This window comes from Dipodomys ordii, unplaced genomic scaffold, assembly GCF_000151885.1.
Source record: "Dipodomys ordii isolate 6190 unplaced genomic scaffold, Dord_2.0 Scaffold3, whole genome shotgun sequence".
NCBI classification, from domain to species: Eukaryota; Metazoa; Chordata; class Mammalia; order Rodentia; family Heteromyidae; genus Dipodomys; species Dipodomys ordii.
Window position 1 is genome coordinate 31785748 of NW_012267219.1, and position 22014 is coordinate 31807761.

Consider the following 22014-nt stretch of genomic DNA (forward strand, 5'->3'; position numbering starts at 1 on the left):
CCTGGGGCTTGAACTCTGGGTGGGGCCCTTGAGCTTTTTGGCTTAAGGTTAGTGCTTAACCTCTTGAGCTATCCTTCCAGCTTTTTAGTGGTTAATTGGAGATAAGAACCTCACAGACTTTTCTCCTCTGGCTGACTTTGAACCGTAATCCTCAAATCTTAGCCTCCTGAGTATGTAGAATTACAGGCATGAGCCATAGGTATCTGGCCTTCAGGGAATAAGTTTTAAGGAACAAACAAAAATAAATTATGTGAAAAAAGGTGGCAGCTGAGGTACATAAGGGAAATGGTGTTTCTGGCATAGAAGAGTTAGATTCTCAGGATTCTATTATCAATCTCTAGGAAAAGAGTCTATAGTTCTCACTCTATTTTGAACCTGACTCCTGGTCAACCAAATATGGTCCAAAGCAAGTGAGAAGTTCCAAGACTAACAATAACATTCTGTGCGGTCTCTCATGTTCCTCTCTGCCCTGTTTTATGGCATCTGTTAAAGAACTCTGAGATGGGAAGGCTGTGTGACCCCCATTAAACCTATCATGAATGAGAAATAAAAATAACCGTGTTAAACCACTGAGGTTTTGGAATCCTTTGTTCACCACTCTGACTATGTATGTCAAGCTGAAGAATAATAAGAAAAAACTTAATGACTTAACATTATTTGAAAATGTATTTCTCTAAAATTACTGAAGTTTTTACTCATAAAATCAGTTATTATCTTGTCCTCATTCTTCAGTGGTAGCAACAATTCTACTGACAAGAAAATCAACTTTCCTTTTCCCTTCCCTTCCCTTCCCTTTCTTTTTTGTGGTATTGGGGTTTAACTGAACCCAGGACCTTACCAGTGCTAGGCAAGTCCTTTACCATATTGCTACATCCCAGCCCAAGGAATAATCTTTTGCAATCTTATAGCAAGTAAACTGCCCTCCCGGAGTACATTTCCAGCATCTATGCCTTTTTAATGACATGTCTTTATTTTGTATACTATATGAAATTTTATTATAGATACTATATAATAGTAGTTATGTACGACATAATAATGTAATATTTATACCTTATAAATAGTGTGTATTTATATTATACAAAATTTTATATTATATAAAATACATAATCTATAATAGAAAATTTTGTATAAAATTTTATATATTATATATACCATAGAAAAGAATTATGTAATACATACAATAGAGAAGTATATTATAGTATCTATAATTTTACATATAGTATTGTATAATGTATATTATATAATAATAGCATATGAAAAGAAAATGTAATTGAGAAGTATGTATGTATATATGGATGTACATTCTGTCTTCTAATTAGAATATATATGTCTGTGGAGGGAAGGACCAGGTCTACATTATTTATCATTATAATGCTACTGATAAGGAAGTACCTAGTATAAAGTAATTACTTTCAATTATTTGAAGAACGAGGAAATAAAGATAAATACAATGAGGCCAGGATTCTTTGAAGATGGAGCTCTGCTTGGGCACATTTATTTTGAAGACCATCTAGTATATCCAGAAGGTTTCTTGAAGCTAGCTAGAGCTACAAACCCAGACAAAGGAGTTTGAGGCCACTCATGTGGAGGTGACAGTGGAAACCACAGGAGCAGATGAAGGTGCTAAGGAAACATACGGGCAGGAAAAAGAGGAGAGGATTCAGATAGAATTCTGGAGAGTATTGATGCAAAATAGACGAGGCACACAAAGGGAACACTGAAGTTTGCTAGAGGTAGAGCTCTGTGAGAGTTACAGTTTTAGGATCAGATCTGGTAGCACAGAAGTGTTGGATCAGTACTATTTATAGTGATTGGTAGAAAGGGTGAACCTTGAAGTATTCCCATGAATATGGCTAGGAGGGTGACATTTTTTCTCTAATACATGTATAGATAGGGCCATCACATTAGTCACCCCCAAAATAACCTCATTACACAGATCTCTGTGATGAAGCCATAAGGTTTGTGGGCCATCCTGGTGCTTGGTTTTCTTTGGTTTGACATTGTAGGCTGTATTTCAGATGTGTTTTTTCTCTGTCTAGAAGACACTCACAAGTACAGAAAAGCTCATAGTCTAGTAGGAGATATATTGTTAACATAAGATATACATCAGTCGGGTGCCAGTGGCTCACGCCTATAATCCTAGCTACTCAGGAGGCTGAGATCTGAGGATCTCGGTTCAAAGCCAGCCCGGGCAGGAAAGTCCGTGAGACTCTTATCTCCAATAAACCACTAGAAAACTGGAAGTGGAGCTCAAGTGGTAGAGCGCTCACCTTGAGCTGAAGAGCTGAGGGACAGCATCCTCAGTTCAAACCCCACAACCGACCAAAAAAAAAAAAAAGGATATATATCAGTATGACCAGATAAGATGAAGTTAAGCGAAATGAACCCCAAAACAGGGACACAAGTGGTTTTTTTTCTTTCTTGCTAATGTTTCTAACGCCTTTATAAGGTATCATGTGATTTTTTTGTTGCTTTGTATGTTCCTCCACCATGGTATAACCCCTGTTTTCACTGTATTTTGATGTCGGTATAATTTGGGGAGAGGAAGGGAAAAAACAAAATGTTTAACTAGGGATACAGGTTGACTCATTGTAACAATGAGATGTACAAGACTTTATGTTGAAAAATGAACTTTTCAATTTAGTTGCGGGGCGGGGCGGGGGGGGAGTGTAGTTGTGGAGATGGGAGGGAAGGGATGGTAGGGGAAAGACAACGGAGGAGGCAACAATGCTTGATAAGAAATGTACTCATTACCTTGCTCATGTAACTGTAACCCCTCTGTACAGTATTTTTACAATAAAAAACATAAAAAAGAATTAAAAAAGATAGACATCAGTAAATAATGATCTGCAGGCCAATCTGGCCCATTACCTCCTTTGGTAAATACAGTTTTATTGGAACATAGACATATTCATGTATTCTGAATTGTCTGTAGCTGCTTTTACTCTAATAATAGGGTTGAGTAGCTCCAACAGAGGACACAATGCCTGTGAAATATAAAATGTTTACTCTCTGGCATTTTTTTTTAACAGAAAAAGTTTACCAACCCTTGATCTAGGAGAACATATCTATTTGTCCTAGAATGATTAAGCTTTTCCAGAGATACATGGAACTCTGGGAATGCCACGGCCTGTCTCACCAAGGACCACACCTATAAAAAGTAAAAAATTCTAGGCCCTCAGTTAGACTAAGTTTAGTTGTATAATTCCTTTACTTGAGACCTCCATGCTAAAAATATGTGTGTGAGGGAATGGGAGAGAATGAGGGAACAATTGATACTTGTAAAAGGAAATGTACTTGACAGATGTAAAGGTAACCCTCCTATAGATCAGCTCTAAACCAGCCATAAAGTAAAATAGAAAAAAAGTGTGTGTGTGTGTGTGTGTGAGAGAGAGAGAGAGAGAGAGAATGAGGGGGGTGCGGGGAAGAGAAAGAAACAGAGAGAGACAGACATTGTTTTACCGTGTACCATCAACTGGGTGGTAGACCATCATCATAATCCTATTTCATAAAGTTTAAGACACCAGCCAGTGAAAAAAACAAGTGGGAGTTAAAGAATAAGGATAGATGGAGTGTGAGTGATGGGATGTAAGAATGAAAAGTTACCCTGTCAAAAGGTGCTATGAGAGCATCTGTGCCTGTAGCCTGTATTCTGTCATGGGTCTTCTGAAAAATAAGGGAAGAAATAAGAATGGGCTCCTGTCATTTTTCTCAGTGACAGGGAAATAGGACTGAGGCTTCCTTTTCCAGACTTTTAAAGAAATTACTTTGCTTGCACATTTTCTCCCTAAAGCTTGTTCATGTCAGCATTAACTATGAAGACTAGAATTAACACCTGCATTTTAACAACTCTAGAAGATCCCGTCTTTATGAACAACACATCTTGGATAGGAAGCTAAGTGAGATAATGTCATAGTTACAATATTCTTTTCAAATACTGAATATTTTGTGAGCCTATTGCATGAAGACTACCAGTTCTAGAGAGCCGTTCTTCTCTGTGATAAGTGACAACTATTACCAAATCTGGTCCCTAATACTTTGTTTTGTTAGCAAGAAATTTAGGGAAACACACGATCTGATGGAAGAACAGGAGTTGTGCTGTGCTGTCCAGTTAGTCATAGGTCTCACTGTTCCATGTTATTTGGTCTTACAGGTGTTTGAGATCTTGGTCCTGCTGGTACTTTGATCCCTCTTCAATTTTTTTCAAGTCCATCTTGGGACTTGAACTCAGGGACTAGGCACTGTCCCTGAGTTCTTGTACTCAGTGCTCTACTACTGATGCCACAGCACCACTTCTGGCTTTTTGATGGTTGAGAGCAAAGACTCATGGACTTTCCTGCCCTGGCTGGCTTTGAACTAAGATCCTCAGATCTCAGCCTGCTAAGTAGCTAGGATTACTGGCATGAGCCACCAGTGCCTGGCTTCACATTTTTTTCTTTTAATAATTGTTTTGATTTATTTGCTCCAATTAGGCCTAAAGTTATTTGGTTCTTTTTTAACTTTCTAGCTTTGTTAATTTTTGAAAATGAATTTTCTTTGCTAACATCCTTAGGTCTTACCCCATAGATTTTACCAATTCACTTCCCTAATATTAAAAATATGTTCTTTTCAGTCATAAGACATTAATGAAGAACAAACATGGATTTTCAATTTGTGAGGTTTTGTGATATTATCGGTTTGTATGCATCAGATCAGGGATGTTCAGAATATGAAGTTTTTGCCCGCAATTGGCAAATCACTTAGGTTTAGAATCTGCAGAGTACTGTGTAATATTATGCTATGTAATATATAACTATAGATTGGAGACATGTACCTCTTATTATTGTTTTGTCATAGAACATGGGTGGAACTACTCTTTTTTAAATCATATTTTTAGTTTTTTTTGTTGTAAAAATACTGTACAGAGGGGTTACAGTTACATGAGTAAGGTAGTAAATATATTTCCTATCTCTTCCTTTGTTTATCCCCTACCATTCCTTCCCTTCCCCCCACCCAACTCCTCAAGTTGTAAAGTTAGTTTTCAACATAGTGTCTTGTACATCTCATTGTTACAATGAGTCAACCTGTATCCTTATTTCAGCATTTTGTTTGGAACTACTCTTATGATCAGCTTACGAATGAGTGTGTCTTCCGTGTTACCAGAACTTCTTTGTCCGCTCATGCTGAAGCCAGCCACCTGTGGGGGAATGCTACATGGAGAGTCCGTGGGACAAGAAACAGAGAGGCCTGGGGCCAACAGCTGTGAGGCACTGAGGCCACAGCACCCCCAAAGAACTGAATCTTACCTGCAACTGGGAGAGGGAGCTAGGGAATACATCCTTCCTAGTGGAGTCCTGAGGTAACGGTAACCCTGGGAGAGAGCTAGGGAAAAAGGGTCCAGTTATTTTACACCAGGATTCCTGACCTCCAAGTAATGTTGCTGATACAGGTGCGTAAAATTTGGGATAATTTGCTATGTAGCCATATAGAATTTTATTGTTTTTTTTCCACTGAAAAAAAATGGAATGCTTTTTTGGGGAGAGGGTTATTTCATTTAATTAATGAATTATTATTATTATTTTACTATTCTTAAACTCAGGATTGGAAAGATGGTAATTTAATATAATCAGAAGTATTTGGTCCCATTCAGCAAAAAAATTGAAAGTACATAACTACAACAAATAATGATTAAACTAATCTTAGAAAAGAAGGGCAACTCAAATGTGAGTTTTTATTAAGCAGTAAAGGAGGAGTGCAGTAGCAATATCTAAGATAAGGAGTGTCAGAAACAGCACAATGGTCAAGAGTCTTGTGATAATGACACTTACTAGTTATCAATTTTTTTTTAAAGTTTGAGTTTTGAAGAAGGCCAATATTTAACTGAGGAAGAGGAGTTGGTTGAAGAGAAAGAATAGTAGGGACAGCTGGGTACTGGTACCTTCTTAGGAGGCTGAGATCTGAGGATTGCAGTTTGAAGCCAGCTGGGGCAGGAAAGTCCATGAGACTTTTATCCACCAGAAAACTGGAAGTGGTGCTGAGGCTCAAAGTGATAGAGCACTAGCTTTGAGCAAAAGAGCACTGGGACAGAACTCAGGCCCTGAGTTCAAGCCCTACAACTGACCCCTCCACCCCCCCAAAAAAACCCAAAAAGGAATAGCAGGGAGTAGGTACTGTGGAAGTCATAAGAATATGATGTTGGAATCTATGGAAGTCAAAGTCTGTAGAGCATGCAAGCATACTTGTGGACTCTGGTTCTTGAGGGCCCGTGGAACAATCGTGTGGAGAGGCCATGGAGATGCCAGTCAGATCTAAGCAGTCTGAGGGATGAGTGGGGGCAAAGCAAAGGGGGCTAGAAAATGCTGGGTGCCACCACACAACTCCAGTGTCATAAAATAGGAGAACATCAAAAGAGGAAATGTTGAAAATAGAGCATGTGACATGAAAATATGCTAAAATACATTCGCCATTCAGGATGAGAGACACTGAAAAGGGAGATATACTATGGGCCTCGATACAGTCCTTTAAACCCTTAAAAATGAAAATCCTTGACATATCTGTCCTTTAGGTGCTATATTATTGAAGGGACAATGGTGATTATACTCTTTTATAAAGGAAAATATATCCAAGGATTCAACAAATATTTGGCTGGAGAATTCTTTCCTTGAAAAAGTTAAGTTATAGGTTGCAAATAAATAATTAGATAATTTCCTTATGCCTCAGGACAGAAAAAGTACAATGTGCTTGTAGTTTCTAGGAGTACAAAACAGGCCAGTTTCCTATGGAACTAGGTATACGTTTCCTTTTTAAAAAAGGGAAAATGGGGGAAATATGTTTTCCAGGAATATAGGAAACCTTTCAGACCTGAGAAAGGACTCATTTGGGGTGGGAAAAGGAAGTGGATGCTGGGTGAAAATAAAGATAGTTAGGCCTGATTTCTGGAGGTCACACAATAAAAAAGAAAGAGGGAGAAATCAATATGCTTACTGTTCTAAAGACATCTGTACTCAGAGTACATCTAAGGTATTCTGTGTGTTGAGTGTATCAAATGTATTTGAGATTTTCATACTGGTCCATATTTCAATTTTGAAACATATTATTAAAAAGTTATAAATCTTTTTCTTTGAAACTTGAATAAATAGAAATAAAGCATGTCTTATTTGAGTTAACCGATCAAGATTGTACTTTGTAAACTACCTTTGCTCTATTTAGGAACAATCTCACCAATTCTAAAATACAGCACATTAATTAGAACATTCCAGGTAGTAATCATGGAACATTTTTCATGACAGATAAAGAACATAAACATTCTGAAGATCAAAATTGTATAAACAAAATGAAGAGACATTTTGTCCGTTTCCTTGGCAGTGGATGTTAGAATGGATGCAGATGGATGTGCTGTCAGTAATATTACCCTATTAATCATCTGAAGATTGGGCTCATTACCTAAGAAGCAAAACATCTTAGCATTATAACATTCTGTTTGCGCTGCTGAAGACATGTTTGGGTGTTGTTATGCACTGTCTATTCAATTGTGTGCATGGTGAGTATTTCTGCATCAGCCTCTTGATGGAAGCTTAATTTCATATTGTTTCTATTACATTGTTTTCTCTAATGAAACGATATCCTGTCTTAAAGATAAACACTCCACTCATTTTGCAAGTAATTGTAGGTTTAGGTTCTTTTGTGTTTCATGAAATTGCAAGAACAGGATTATAGAATTATCATTAAACTGGGGCACTGTGATTTTTAAAAAACAATGAATGATGTAAGGAAAATATTCATTCTTTTGGTCATTTATTCTTTCAATGTTCAAATATTGAACACTGAAAATTCAAGGACCATCAACTGTTTCTGTTCTCAGGATACTTCTAACATAGAAGTGCTGGAATATTATTAATATCTTCAGAGAGAAGTAAACATAAGACCATCAAAGGGTCAGAGGAATGAGAGGTCACAGGAATATAACTCTGTTCCACAAGTATTTCTTGGCCAGCAACTAGATGCCAGGCACTGAATATACAGAAGGGAACAAGGTACCTGAACTCATAGAACTTGCTACACACCTTAGTAAGATGGAATATAATGAAGGGAAAAAAATCCAACACTATAACTTCAGATAGCATAAAGGCCATGGAGAAAAAAAGGGACAATATTGTACCAACAACTGATAGCTGGTGAGGGGTCTGATCTTTAAGGCACAAGAGTCTCTGTGAAGTGGTGATGTGTGAGTTTTGATGATGAATAAAGATGTGAAGGACAGGCTTTCCAGACAGGGGGAAAGTCCCCGAGGCCAAACCACGCTTGTCATTTTCTGAAATAAAAAGAAAGCCATCTAAGTAGAGCACAGGAGCCAAGAGTGACAGATGTGGCCACAGAGGTGGAAAGAAAGCAGATCTTATGATACCCATACACCATAATAAAGACATTCTTCTAAGTGAGTAGAGACTGTATTTGACTTTAACCAGGGTGTGAAGTGATTTGATTTATATTTTAGAGGGGGGATTGTGGAGACACTGGGTGGAAATCCAGTTGCAGAGGTTAAGAGGGTAATCTGAACAGAGACTAGACAAGCATGAAAAGTCCAGGGTAGAAGGAAACAATAAGAAATCAATCTAAATAGTATGTCCAGGATGACAGATCAGAAGCTTTTGTGGCTGTCAGTTAGAGGTGGTAGGCTAGGACTACATTGGAAACTGCCAAGGTGGTGGGAAGGGGTTCCATTTTAACTGAGTGTTCACAATGAGGTGATAGAATACTATCTGCATTGAACTTAAAATAATGGCGCACTGTGACAAGGTGAAGTTGGTCACTGTGTGTCTGTTTATAGGCCAGGCACTGGCCCTTGGTGTTGGAGGCGCAGCATTAAGAAGCCATTGTGAATTGTGAGCAGGAAATGTTCCAAAGAAACAACATTTTAGGAAAAGATATAAAAGCAGGGAGGTGAACAGTGCATGTGTAAGTATTACTTTGAGAATTAGTTCTAAGGACATTTTGTTCTTTTGTTTTTAATGTAAAAAAAATCAGGATTAAACTCCTGTGTGTGCTCGACACTCTTTGAATTTACAAAAGTGTGAAGTTTCTATCAGCAGAACCTTGGTTGACTGTCAGTTAGCAAATTTTATCAGATAACTTTTTAGGAACAGTGCTTAATATTTTTTTTTCAGTCTGAGAAGGGGAAATTATAGCCTCCTGAGAAGGGAGAAGCAGACAGTACATAAAAAAGGTAAGGCTCAGTTATCTGTGAGTAGCTGTTAGTTCACCTGCTACCATGCCCCAAGTCTTGCTTCCCCTAATTTTCTCCCAGCTGGAAGACCTCACTCTAACTTTACTTTCTTTTAATTCCCTCTGTAAAGTGCCTCCACAATTAAATTAACCAGAATAAAATAGTCTAGTCATGGCTGTTCTCCAGTGTCTACAGAATACATTTCCAATTCCCCAGCCTGATACCAACTCACCCAACCTACTTTTTATCTTTAACTCTGATTACATCCTAGAGTTTCCAATTGCTTCAATCACATTAGATTTTCTTCCTTTTTTCTGATTACAAAAATTGTGGTGGAAATGTTGAAATGGGTGACATGGATCAAGATACATTGTATTTATAAACTGCTTTGTTAAATGGCAACTCCTTTGTATAACTAAAGATAATAGCAAAAGGAATGAAAAAATTGTGATGAAGTATACAGAGCGTAAAGATTACCATGTTAAGTGCACACTTCTGCGGCATAATGTGCATTTACATTGTTGTACAACTCTCATTGGATTTTAAATTACTAATCATGTCCCTAACGTGTCCAGCAATCGTTGCCTGAGCCCTACCTGTAATTATAGGGATCCTTTGAACTCCTGAAATGCCTGTCCTTTTCCTCTCCAATTATAATCCTACCCATCTTGAAAGACTAGTTCTTACATCCTTCTTCTTCCTTTAGGCTCCTTTAAAACTATAGCTGAAAACCCGAAGGTCAACGTTGTTGCTAGGTAACACAGCTTACAGTGAAAGTGACACCTGGCTGGCAAATTACACCTGGACTTGGGCTGATCTGTCTATGAACCATAAATACGTGGTGGGATGGGGTACTATAGACTTCTCTGAGTAATGACTCTTATAATTTGGGCAAGTTCCTTGTGAAGACCTCCGAGGCTCTATCCATGGAATTGCTACAACTGGTAGTGCTTCTTCTGGGGCTCATATGAGACTTTCAAGTCAGGAACACCCTGTACTCACTCAATATGAAGTTCACCTTTTGAGCCTCAACTGTCTCTGTACCTGTATTTGGATTCTCACAATAGAGAAGCTCTGAAACTGCCCCACTAGCCAGCAGTGTTCCCTGTGTTACGTTCTTCTAGGTCAAGTGAAGCTAGGAGTCGTCTCTTGGGTTGGAATGTGCAGAGGGCCCTGGGAAGACCCGCTGGGTCTGAATGTGCAGCGGGCCCTGGGAAGACCCGCTGGGTCTGAATGTGCAGCGGGCCCTGGGAAGACCCGCTGGATCTGAATGTGCAGCGGGCCCTGAGAAGACCTGCTCCAATGGGCTGCACCACTATTTAGGTATTTTGTACCTAAGTGTGAATACATCTTGAAGGCCTAAAACCACTGGAACCACATACAAGATTAGAACCATAAATCATTGCTTACCTTTGGAAGGAGCTGGATTGCCTGTAGAATTCTCTGTCTGTGCCCAGAATTAAGGATGCCGATTTCCAACAAATCCTGATCTTCCATAACATTGCTTCCCTGAAACAAAACCAGGAAGGTTACAAAATAAATCAAGTCTTCATACTATGGGATATAAGAATGATTTATTTAGTACAGAGTAAAAAAGCAACAAGCAATGAGTGGTCTGATTTTAATAAACAAAGGCAGAATCATCCTGTGAGGGTCTCCTATGTTACTGTTTTGAAGGAACTTGCCTCATTGCACAAATCTCTCTCATGGCTTACTATTTATGGTTGGATTATCTGCACTGGAGATTTCATTCCTCTGACTTAGAATTTTGTTCCTATAAAAATGTAAATGCTTCTAGGAAGAGTTGTCATTTAAGATTACCAGTGACTTATATATTGATGTGTGAATCAATTTGTTTTTCAGAAACTAGTCTGAAAACAGATTTTGTGAGGGGGGCTGATAGAAAAACTGACATCTCCTAGGCAGATGAAAGGTGAAAATAATTAACTTCAAAATACTGAATGCCAGATTTTTAATGAAGATTGGGAAAAGATGCAGGTTCCTGCCTATAACTGTCTTAATCCTGTCTAGTCTAGTGATAGAAATGGGTTGTTCAAAGGCAGCTAGAATGTTTCGACCAACTATGATGCTGACACTGGCTTGGTATCTGAGGATATCTGAGATGATGTATAATCTTCTTTTTGACATGTGGTTAGGACTAAAAAGAGAAAGGGTAGAGGGAAAATCATATGCAATAAACTGTAAGAAAAAATAGAGGATGCAGACATTGTGTTAGGATATGATTTGGAGATGAAAAGGGAAGCTGATGGTTCAACTTCATTCTAAGCGTCACAGATTTTAAGAAAAGACTGATACTATGAGATTGTAAGTTTAGAAAATTCTTTTTTTATTTGTGTGGCAGGCTCTTGTTTTCCTTTCCTATAAAATGACAAAATTGAGACACACAGTCTACAAGGTGTAGTGAAGCCCTGAAAATTGCACATTTCAATGATGCTTTTCTTTTTTTTTTTAATAGCATATTTATTAGATGGTACATACACATAATGTTTCAAATAAACCTTGATACTCTGGTTAAATTATCTGATGTTCTAAACCGTTCAATGATTATTTTCAACCTCTGATTATTACTTGAATACAGAGACTTTCAAATCACTTATTCTGAGAGGTTCTCCTCAAACTGAGGAGTCAAATTATATCAAGTGAAATAAGGTAGACAGAGGAAGATAATTCATATTCTCAGTTATTTAGGAGGGCACAGAAGTGGTGAGTAGAATGCTGTTCACAGGAATGGGAAGGAAGATTGAGAAAGTTTGGATAATGGATACCAAAATACAGTTAGGTGGCAGAAAATTGTCCTAATTATTCTATGTCATGGTAAGGTTATTACAACCCATGAAAATTTATTATATATTCCAAAAATTACTTCCATAGTTGGAAGATTCCCAACACACAGAAATGATAAATGTTTAAGGATATGAAATTTGCCTTGGTTTTTATAATTAAACATTGTATTCATGTATCAAATTATCCACTGTACCTATCCCACAAATAAGTAAATAGTCTACAATGTTTTACATCAATTACAATAATAAAACATAAAAATTAAGTAGTCTCTAGGAGTGCCAAAATTTTGTATCATTCTGAACAAATCAAAATCTGCCTGTTAATGTTTAACACAAAATAATTACAAATGGCAGTATAGCAGTCACAAAATACTTTGCTTATAGACAACAGTGGATACTGATAGATGCTTAGGGCAAAAGAAAATGAAGGGGAAAGGACAATTCTGGGACCATCACGATCATGAAGTGGTAGCTGTATAGTTGTTCTAGGGATGATATGGATTTAGACCAACTCAATAGTTATGGGACACAGAAAGAATGTGTACTTGAAAGCATGCAAGATATTTGACATGGAGATTGAAAACATAGGATGGTAAAGAAATACCAAATAAACCCTGGTTCCAAGCAGAGGTTGATCTGGGTGCCTTTTCCTAAGATAAAAGAAGATGAGGAGCAGGGCCAGTGTGGTACAAGGTGAGATTAATGCCTTTCCTTGGACAAAGACAGATTAGATGGATGCAAACAGTTTAATATCAGACTACATTATAAATGGAGACTTGACTATTCTTAGAAGGATGAAAGCCATTAGAAGAGTACCATAGCTGGAGATTTTAAATGGGCGTTCACTGGACAAAAGCATTCCACCTACTCATTGCATCATGCCTATGCTTAAACTACACCAGCTATCTCAGAGGAAGCAGAATGATCCAGGTATATAGCAGCATGATAATGAAAAGCCTAATGAAAAACAAATAAAGTCAGTCTTGGCAACTTGCCACAGGAAACATTGCTCTCAAGAAAATTACTCAGTGCTCATAATAGAGCATGGCTACGAATATAAATGACTTCATTTTGAGGAAGCCTATTCCTTCTAGAAATGGACTGTGATGGTATGAGCAACCGTATATGATACTTATTCTGACTTTCACTCTTTTAAGGATTTGCCAAAGGAGTTATTGACCCTCAAAACAAAAACAAAGGCAACAACAAAACCCAAACCACAAAAACCCGAACAACAACATTTTCAGGTTTTTAATGTATGAATTACTAGTCTACACTTTCAATTTGTGTGAAGCAGAGGGTCTCTTCTCTGTATAAACACAAAAGGTCCTCCCAGAGTCCTATACTTTCTTGTATCTACTATCTAAGAAATCTGAAAACCTGATATCACTGTTTGAGTACTAGGATGGTTTTAGCAATTAAATCCATAAAAACCACTTAACTTATAAACCACCCATATACTATCTTTTCTGTTTTCAAAAGGATGCATTTTAGAAGAATTATAGGGAAGCTAAGTATTTTTAAAGAAGGCATTAAGCACATAATAGCATTTTCTGTTTGGGTCATATTTCCTAGCATGCAGGATAATTATCAAACACTTTTGAAAATAAGGGAAAAGGATGGAAAGCATAATGTACATTGTAAGAATGTGCTAAAAGGCAAATGGTATTAATGGGGAAATGTGGAGAAAAGGATTTGCTGTCCTTAATGAAGCATGCTGTTAGAAATTTTTCATTTTTCTAATTACTCTGATTTGATCATTACATAAATATATATATATATACACACATATACATTATATATAATCATCACATTATATGCCATAGATATATACAATTACTGTGTCAATAAAATTATTAAAAATAAATGTTCTATTTTTTCTATTTTTATAATATATAGGGTTACGAAGAATACCCTGTTATGCTGTCTGAACAGCAGAAGTCTCAAGACCTGGGTTCAGACCATGGCTGGCTAAATTTTGCTAAGACATACATTCTTTCTAAATTTTCTTTTGGTTCTCTACCCATAAAATTAATATCTATTCACTTAAAATGAAATTTCACTCATGTATAATGTTTGATTAGTATCCGTATTTTGAACCTACATTTTAGTGTTTCAGCACTTATAATGTTAGCTTTGAGAAATAATTGTAGATAAGTACAAGACTATATCTGATTTTTTTTCTGACAAATCAATCTTGGTACTATGCATTTATAAGATTTCTTATTAAAGGAAATAATACAATAGCTTATTTTATAGCATTCTAGATTTTCAGAACAAAGTTAATAATATGACCATTTCCTTTGCACCTTCAAGTAACAGTTACACCACCAAGGACCACAAATGTTCCTATTCTTCCTAAGGAAGGGGAATTCATTCTCACATTATCCCTTGTCTTTAGAAAATGTTATCTCAGTGTCATGATTTTCCTTTAAAAGTATAAAACCTGGTTTAAACCCTCCTGCATTCATTTTGGGCTTGAGAGCTGAGCTCTATTAGGCCTGTCCTCTGTTTGCTCACCTTCTAAAGTGCCTTCCACCTCCACATCTAAGTATACCTGCTGCTTACTGCTTCATCTCCCACTTACTTAACCATCTTCCAAGACAAGGTTTTATCCACCATGAACTTTCTCAGTCTCTCTGCCAAATGTGGAGAATGACTTCTGAGTTACCAAGCCTAGGTGATGCTTTTCAAGTCTCGCTTTCTGTTACTTATTGGCCACATGTTGGTGGATGTTGGACAATGCAGAACTTCTCCACTGGAAAAGTGCTGCTCTAGAATTACAGACAGTAAAACTAGTCAAATCACGTAGATGGGACAAAAAAAATAGTTCCAAGACTCAAGAGTCGTGAATACTTCTCTCTCATGATATGGTTATTTTTATGCCTATTGGACAAAATTCATGAATATTAAGCTCAGGATCTTTAGCAAATTCTCTTCTAAATCTTCAGTCATCAAAACAAATTGGAGGTTTTTTTGTACTTTACGAGTATGAAGCTATGCTATAAAAAATGCCAAGTCCAACTGACAAATGATTATTTTCTTAGCACCCTACCAGGCACATTGCAAAGGTGTTTAGACAATGAACATTGCTTAGTTAATGACCTGCTAGAATGATCAAAGTCCCAAGGCAGTATTTTTATAACAGCTGTTCTTTTACTGACAAGAAATGACAGAGTGAGAGGATCTTTATTGCTATCTCAGGTTATGGAATGAAGAAAAAACACCTAATCTTTTATGCACTGATAGATGAAAGCTCAATTTTCTCTGGCCATGGGGAAAATAAAATGCTTGGGAGGTTTCCAGTTATGACAAACTACTAAGATGACCAAATAGAATGAAAAGCAATGTTTTATATTTAATGACCCATTAGAAATAGAATTGCTATTTATTGAAATCGTATTTCAAGAATATCTGTAGCCACAGCTCTGCCTCTCAGGACTACATCTTGAAAAGTTCTCCTAGTTTTATATCCTTAGTACTATGTTACATTTCTTTAGAAACTTTTACTTCATATTACAAATTATACAAGTGCTAGGAAAATATATCTAAGGGCCACAGGGAGCTGATTTCTTCTTAATATAAGCTCGAGTTGGTTGATGTTGTGCATTCTCTCCATTCAGTCCCAAGCTGAAAATATCAAGAGGATACTGTTGATTAGGAAGAATTGTTTTTGCTCTAAAATTAGCTCAATTCGATACTGCTCTGCATTTCATGTGGCTTTAAATATTTAAGGTAGGATAGTTTTATAATCTAAGATCTTACAAACTTCCATGTGGAAAGACATTTTATTTTTAATGTAATATTTTACAGCACAAATAACATGGTGGCATATCACTGTTCATATTTTTCTTAGAATAAAAATGCTATGTGCTAGCTTCTATAAAAGTTTGAGTCAGTTTGGTATCAGCTTATAAGTAAATTCAATGCATGTCTTTTCTACATGATTTACAATTCTCCTGTCAGTGTTGGAATAAAGCTTTATTTAGCTCATGCTACAGAAACATGATTACTATAAAGGATCCTATAATACATAATGCATTCCTTCAGATTTAATTCCTTCTCTCATACTAATGAAATGGCAGTGGAAGAAAATTTTATAGTCTTTTTTTAAAACCTCTCTGTCTAATCCTCCATTTAAATATATTTTCTCTATTGCAAAGGATTTCTTACACACAACTAAATTTTCACGTATGTAGTTTATGAGCAAAGTTTCCTTCAACTTGCCAATTTAAATAAATTTTACATTACTGAGGAAAAAGTTAGGAGTCTTACATATGTAAGACATATATTTTAACAAGATTAATTTAATTGTAGATATGTTTTTAATACTATATATCTTAATATTTTTAATGGCTAGCTAATATGATCACAATAAATTTTTCTATTGCCCTTTCCTCTTTACTTTTGAGGTTTATTTCCTTTGTCTTGAAGCTGCAGACAAAAAGAAGGTATTTAAGTTATCATGTGTTTATTTCTTAAAGTGGTAAATGAGGTTTCATGATATCCTAACAGAATTATGATTTGAGACATGTGTTCATGTAAATTTTAGAATTGTGTGTATTTATACAATGCTGTAGTCATTTATATAATCACTTGTACTGCTATGGTAAAAAAAACTTCTTAGCTACAAGGGAGGAAAGTAAAGCCCTGTGCCAGTGGCTCACACCTGTAATCCTAGCTACACAGGAGGCTGAGATCTGAGGATCATGGTTCAAAGCCATGATAAGATAGACTCTTATCTCCAATAAACCACTAGAAAACTGCAAGTGATGTTGTGGCTCAAGCGGTAGAGAGCTCACCTTGAGTTGAAGAGTGCAGGGACAGCATCCAGGTCCAGAGTTCAAGCCCCACGACCACCCCCACCCCCCAAAAAAAGAGGAAGGTAAAGTTCTTTGGGATTTCATTAGGTAATAAGAAAAGTTAATCTGAGTAAAACTTATTCATGTGCCTTGCTTTATTTACCTCAGAGAGATATGGAAAGAGAGATCGGTAGTTAGACCAACTAACTAATCAATCTATCAGTTAGTAGATAAACAGAGGAAGCTAGAAGAATAAATTGGGTCCCCTATGATTCCACACACATCCCATGCTTAGACTCAAGTGCCTAAAAAAAAACAAAACAAAACAGTTACAACTTTTAATATCTGCCTTACCTTTTGGGGATGATGCAAACTCAGCTAGATAAAACACTTTAAAAATATATTCAGAAGATACTTATATCTAGATGTAGGAGGCATGGCTCAGATGGTAGAACACCAGCTTGAGCAGACAAAATGGTATCTATAGCTATAGCAAATATTTATCATGAGTAGTAGGAACCTCCTTCAACTTTCACCTAGTGGCAGTTGGCATGCGTTAGTGGAAGGTGAACTGTGTTCTTCCTGAGTTCTACCCCTGTTCTAGGCACTGTTCTCAATGCCTTACATCCATTACCTTATTTCACTTGAATTCAAAACAACTCCCTGAGGTAGGTACTTAAATGACTTACTCCCACAATGGAGAGCAACATTTCTCATAAATTACCCCACATTCATAAGGCTAATGGAGGAGAGAAAATGTTCTGTGAAAAATACATGCCAAGACCTAAGCCACTTAACATTTCTACCTAGGAATTGTATGAAATTCACATCTGAAAGCAAGTGTTCCAGTGTAAGTGATGGTTGGTTACAGGATTTTAAAGCAAGAGCAAATCCTTCACATTGGGAGAGAATTTGGAATGCTGTCTGACCTGTTCTGTTCCCTGTCTGCTCCAGTCTTTTCTGTTCAGTCAATCATGGAATGAGGGTTGGCACAGACCTGGGGGTTTTTCTAGTCTAAATGTTCCCCTAACTAACCTCAAAGCTTTTGCTTCTCTTTTGAAGCGTGGTATCTAGCTGGGCTTACAGTCTCCCCAAAGGGGTAGGGCAGATATTAAATGCTTTCAATGGTCTTTCCCAGCAGCTGAGACTGAGCAGGGGGGAAGGGCTAGGGTGAGGGCTGGGGGGGGCACCTCATTTCTATTCTTTCTGCTCCCACTGCCACAGAGACTGAGTGTGAGAGGAGAGCTATTAGAAGAACATGCCAAACGCAGAGATGAAAGGAAAACAGTTAGCAGCTGTCCTGTGTCCTTTTCCAATCACAAGCTGTGAAGTTAAAGTTTTTTTTTTCCCTTGAGTAGGCTGTACATAATCTTGGCAGGTACTTAAATTTTATTCTTCTTCTTAATATGCTGAACATTTTTTTCCCCTGTGCCTCACAAGGAAAAAGTGAGCAGCAATTAGGTTAGCTTGGACACCTGCTCTTTATGGAGGAGGAACATGGTGCCTTGGTATTTCCAGATGGCTTCACTTACAAATGTCCTTCTCTGGTGACGCACAGCTCCAACAGAAGTGCTCCTCTGTGGGAGGAGCTCCTGTGTGGACCCATTTCAGCCTCATACAATGAGAGGAAAAGGAGTCTAAAAAAGATGAAAATTCAACCACCAACCATGAAGGGGTCCCTGGGTACTCATACTTTGCCCAACTCATTAATATATCTTGCAAGAGTCTTGTAAAATAGGTGGGATTGTCTTCATTTTATAGATGAGGAAACTGAGTCTCAGAGACATGAAACTGTTCGGGCAAGTGCACACAGTTGGTTAGATGATGGATTTCGAATATGTTTTATTCTGCCAGATTAGATTCTGACAATGATGCTCCCTTCTGCACAGAAGACAACCAAGTGCTTAAGTAGGTGACACTTTTCTGGCTGGTGGTCAGGACTGCTTCTCTGAGGAAGCAACATACCTGTGAAGACCTGAAAGGATTAGTAGGAGCTGCCCAAGGATGGAAAGAGAGATTAGAAGAGCATTTTGGGCAGAAGTAAGAGCAGGCGCAAAGGCACTGAGTGAGGAAAGAACCAGACATTCTAGGAACACCCTGGGACCTACTAAGAATAGAATTTAGTGGCTGAACGAGCAAAAAAAGGGGCCTTGGACCATCCCGGGACTTTGTAGACCCTGATAAGGACTTTGATTTTATTCTAAGTGCAATGTGAAACACTAAAGGACATCATCCAGGTGAAGGATGAATGGAGAAATTGGGTGATATGGAAGTTGAGCTCAACAACCAAAATTGAAACAGCTGAGAAATATTTTTAAAAAAGATTATGTGGTGAAATATGACCTTTCAGAGCAACTTGAAGATTGGTTTCAGTGGGGAAACCAAGTTCCAAACCCAATATTTAGACTGGTGAGAAAAGCCAGATGACAAAAATAAAATCAGAAGTCTTTAATAAACATTCTAAATTAAGCAAGCCATGGTAGTGTACACTTGTAATCCTGGCACTTGGGTGGCCGAGGCAGAAGGATTATAAATTTGAGATCAGCTTGGGCTACACAGGGAGATCTTATAAAAAAAAAAACCCTGTCTCAAAAAAATTCAATATTCCAAAAAAATTCTAAAATAAAAATTATGCAATAAATAAAAGATCATAAATTGATAAACTACAAATAAAGATTTAGCCGTACCTAGTATGCTGAAAACATCCACACTTCATGGCCCCAGAAATCGCTTTTAGGTTGTGGCAAACATTGGTATCCAGAGTTCTTTGTCTGCTTTCTACTTGGGAGACTGGATATGCGAAATGGTCTCAGCCTCCCTTGAAGAGGTGTTTGGGCATGTGGTAGTAGCTGTTCATTGGGAAACTTCTGTAAAAGTGTTTGTTTTCCTGATGTAAAAGGAGAAATTTATCCTTTACTTTCATGTACCTATAAGAAAGTACTGTAGGATTCCCTCAGTATGAGTGGATAAACCATTCAGAGGTGGGCCCACCATCCTTTGACCATTAATAATAGTGCCATTGGATATCTAAAACTGTCAAGCATGGGCAATGAAGAGTAGTCTCTGAATAAAACAAAGCTCTTTCCTTATTGTTCCATCTACCTGGCTCTAGTCAGTATTTAGCTGTCAGTGAAAATAATGATGGGACCATGCTAGGATATGTCCCAGCATGTAACAGGGCATGATGGAGGTAGCAGCGCGTTTGCCTTCACCTCAAACAGAGTGGGTGGGGTCTGACAAGGAAGAGCAGAGGAGGGATGTTAGAAAGAACAAAAGTTTTCAGAACCAAGGTATGTACGTATGTGTGTTTGTCGGTTTTTCAGTATTGCTCCTCCTCATTTTGGCTGGAAATTTTGTTAAAAACTCACCAAAAGCCTATTGAAAGATTTTCCCCCCTCTGGATTTTAGACTCTGTGAAAACTAACTGGATAGAAAATGATGCAAGAGTTCATGGGGTTGACAGGTTGTTAAATCAGAGAGTGGCTTTTCGTGTGTAATTGAAGACAATAGACATCGGATGATTGTATAAAACTGTGGTTCTAAAAGTAAATTTTTACCTAAACCTGGTGTGGGAAAAATTTTACTCATGAACTGTGAGCACATTACAATTTTATTAGGGCAGAAACAATGAGAACATTTGGCAGTGTGTTAGGTAGGCCTTGGTGTTTGGCTCTACCCTGAACTCTTGAAATGACAAGGTTTGTGTTCAAGTTTTGTCTGACCCACAATGTCTTTGGTGGCCAGGGAAAGGTGATCAATCTATTGAAACTGCTGACTGGTGGAATATTCCTGACTTTTCCTGCATTTATTTTTGGTTTTGATATAGGTTATTTTTCTTGAGATACCTTTAGGATTAGAAAACACTTTACCCCATGACAACTTTGTTTTGACTCATTTAATTTTTGAAATGTGGTAGAGGAATGTGGTAGTGCTTGCATTAAAAACCTGGACCCAATAGGCAACAGGCAGCAGCCTGACCCAAGTGGTCTGTGAAACTGAAAACTGAGAAAGAACATGGCCGACGGAACTCTTCGGCACTGTCTCGGGGCTGTATGGCCACATTTCTTGGCCTGGAGCTGATACCAAAGGAAAGTTTGTTCAAAGCACACAAACCCTTTCCCCTGTACCACATCTAAACCATGTGGTTTGCTTTTATTTCTCACACTAATTTTGTTACCTGTAATAACATTACTTAGATTTATAAGATCAAAGAAAAGGGAGAGATATCCTTTCTCATGGTGAGTGTTATTAAATGTTCCCTTTATGTTTTTAACCTTAAATTTTTTTCTTTAATGTTTAATTGGTACTAAAAACCATAAAGACTTGCACATTTGCTTAGATTGTGCATCATTAAAAATGGACATATCTTGCTTGTAATCCTAGCTACTTGGGAGGCTGAGATCTGAGGATTGTGGTTCAAAACCAGTCCGGGCAAGAAAGTCCCTGAGAATCTTATCTCCAATAAACTACTCAAAAACAGTCAGAAGTGGCACTGTGGCTCAAGTGGTAGAGTGCTAGCCTGGAGCAAAAAGAAGCTCAGGGATAGCACCCAGGCCCTGAGTTCAAGGCCCCAGGACTGGCCAAAAAAAAAAAAGCAGCACTTATCTTGTTTAGGTTGATGAGGCAATAAACACTGACACTGACAGAATCTTTTGCTTCTCTCTTCTTGGTATTCTATGCCTTGTCTCCTTCACTGGACAAAAAACTTGTTGGGAGAAAGGATTAGGCCTTAAACATCATTGTAGTTCCCTTAGCACCTGTTTGCTAAGTATTGAACAAAATAAAAGCTTGGAAGCATGAATGCCTAAGGATGAACGTGAAGCAAAGATATATAAAAACATACAACCTACAGATCATGAAGCTAAGCAAATTTGCAAGGAAAAGATTGTAAAACGTAAGCAAGATGCCTGAAGTTTTTATTCCCTTCTAATTGAAGGAAAGATAAAGATGGGATTGCTGGTACACCATAGCACCAAAATGTTCTTAATTTTTTTTTTCCGTTTTGCAAATTCTCATGATTTGATTTCCATCCAGGACTGTCAGTTGAGACATCTGATAATCTAAAAGCATTCAGAGAATTAGGATCCCATATGGCTCAAAAATATTTCCTACCCAGCAGGAAGAAGAGAACACATTGTGAAAATAATACTGGTATAGTCTTCAATTTATGTGTATGAGGAACACAAATGACTTTAGATCACTTTTC

The 22014-nt window shown here is 37.5% G+C and overlaps 1 protein-coding gene across 1 annotated transcript in view; it reads right to left on the reverse strand.

The window, feature by feature from the left end:
* The window catches only part of Anks1b (ankyrin repeat and sterile alpha motif domain containing 1B), a 973033-nt gene that overhangs the window by 293161 nt on the left and 657858 nt on the right, over positions 1 to 22014 (reverse strand). The window contains exon 16 of the mRNA XM_013019014.1: positions 10613 to 10711. Coding sequence (XP_012874468.1) covers positions 10613 to 10711 — 99 coding nt within the window. The remainder of the gene's footprint in view (positions 1 to 10612; positions 10712 to 22014) is intronic.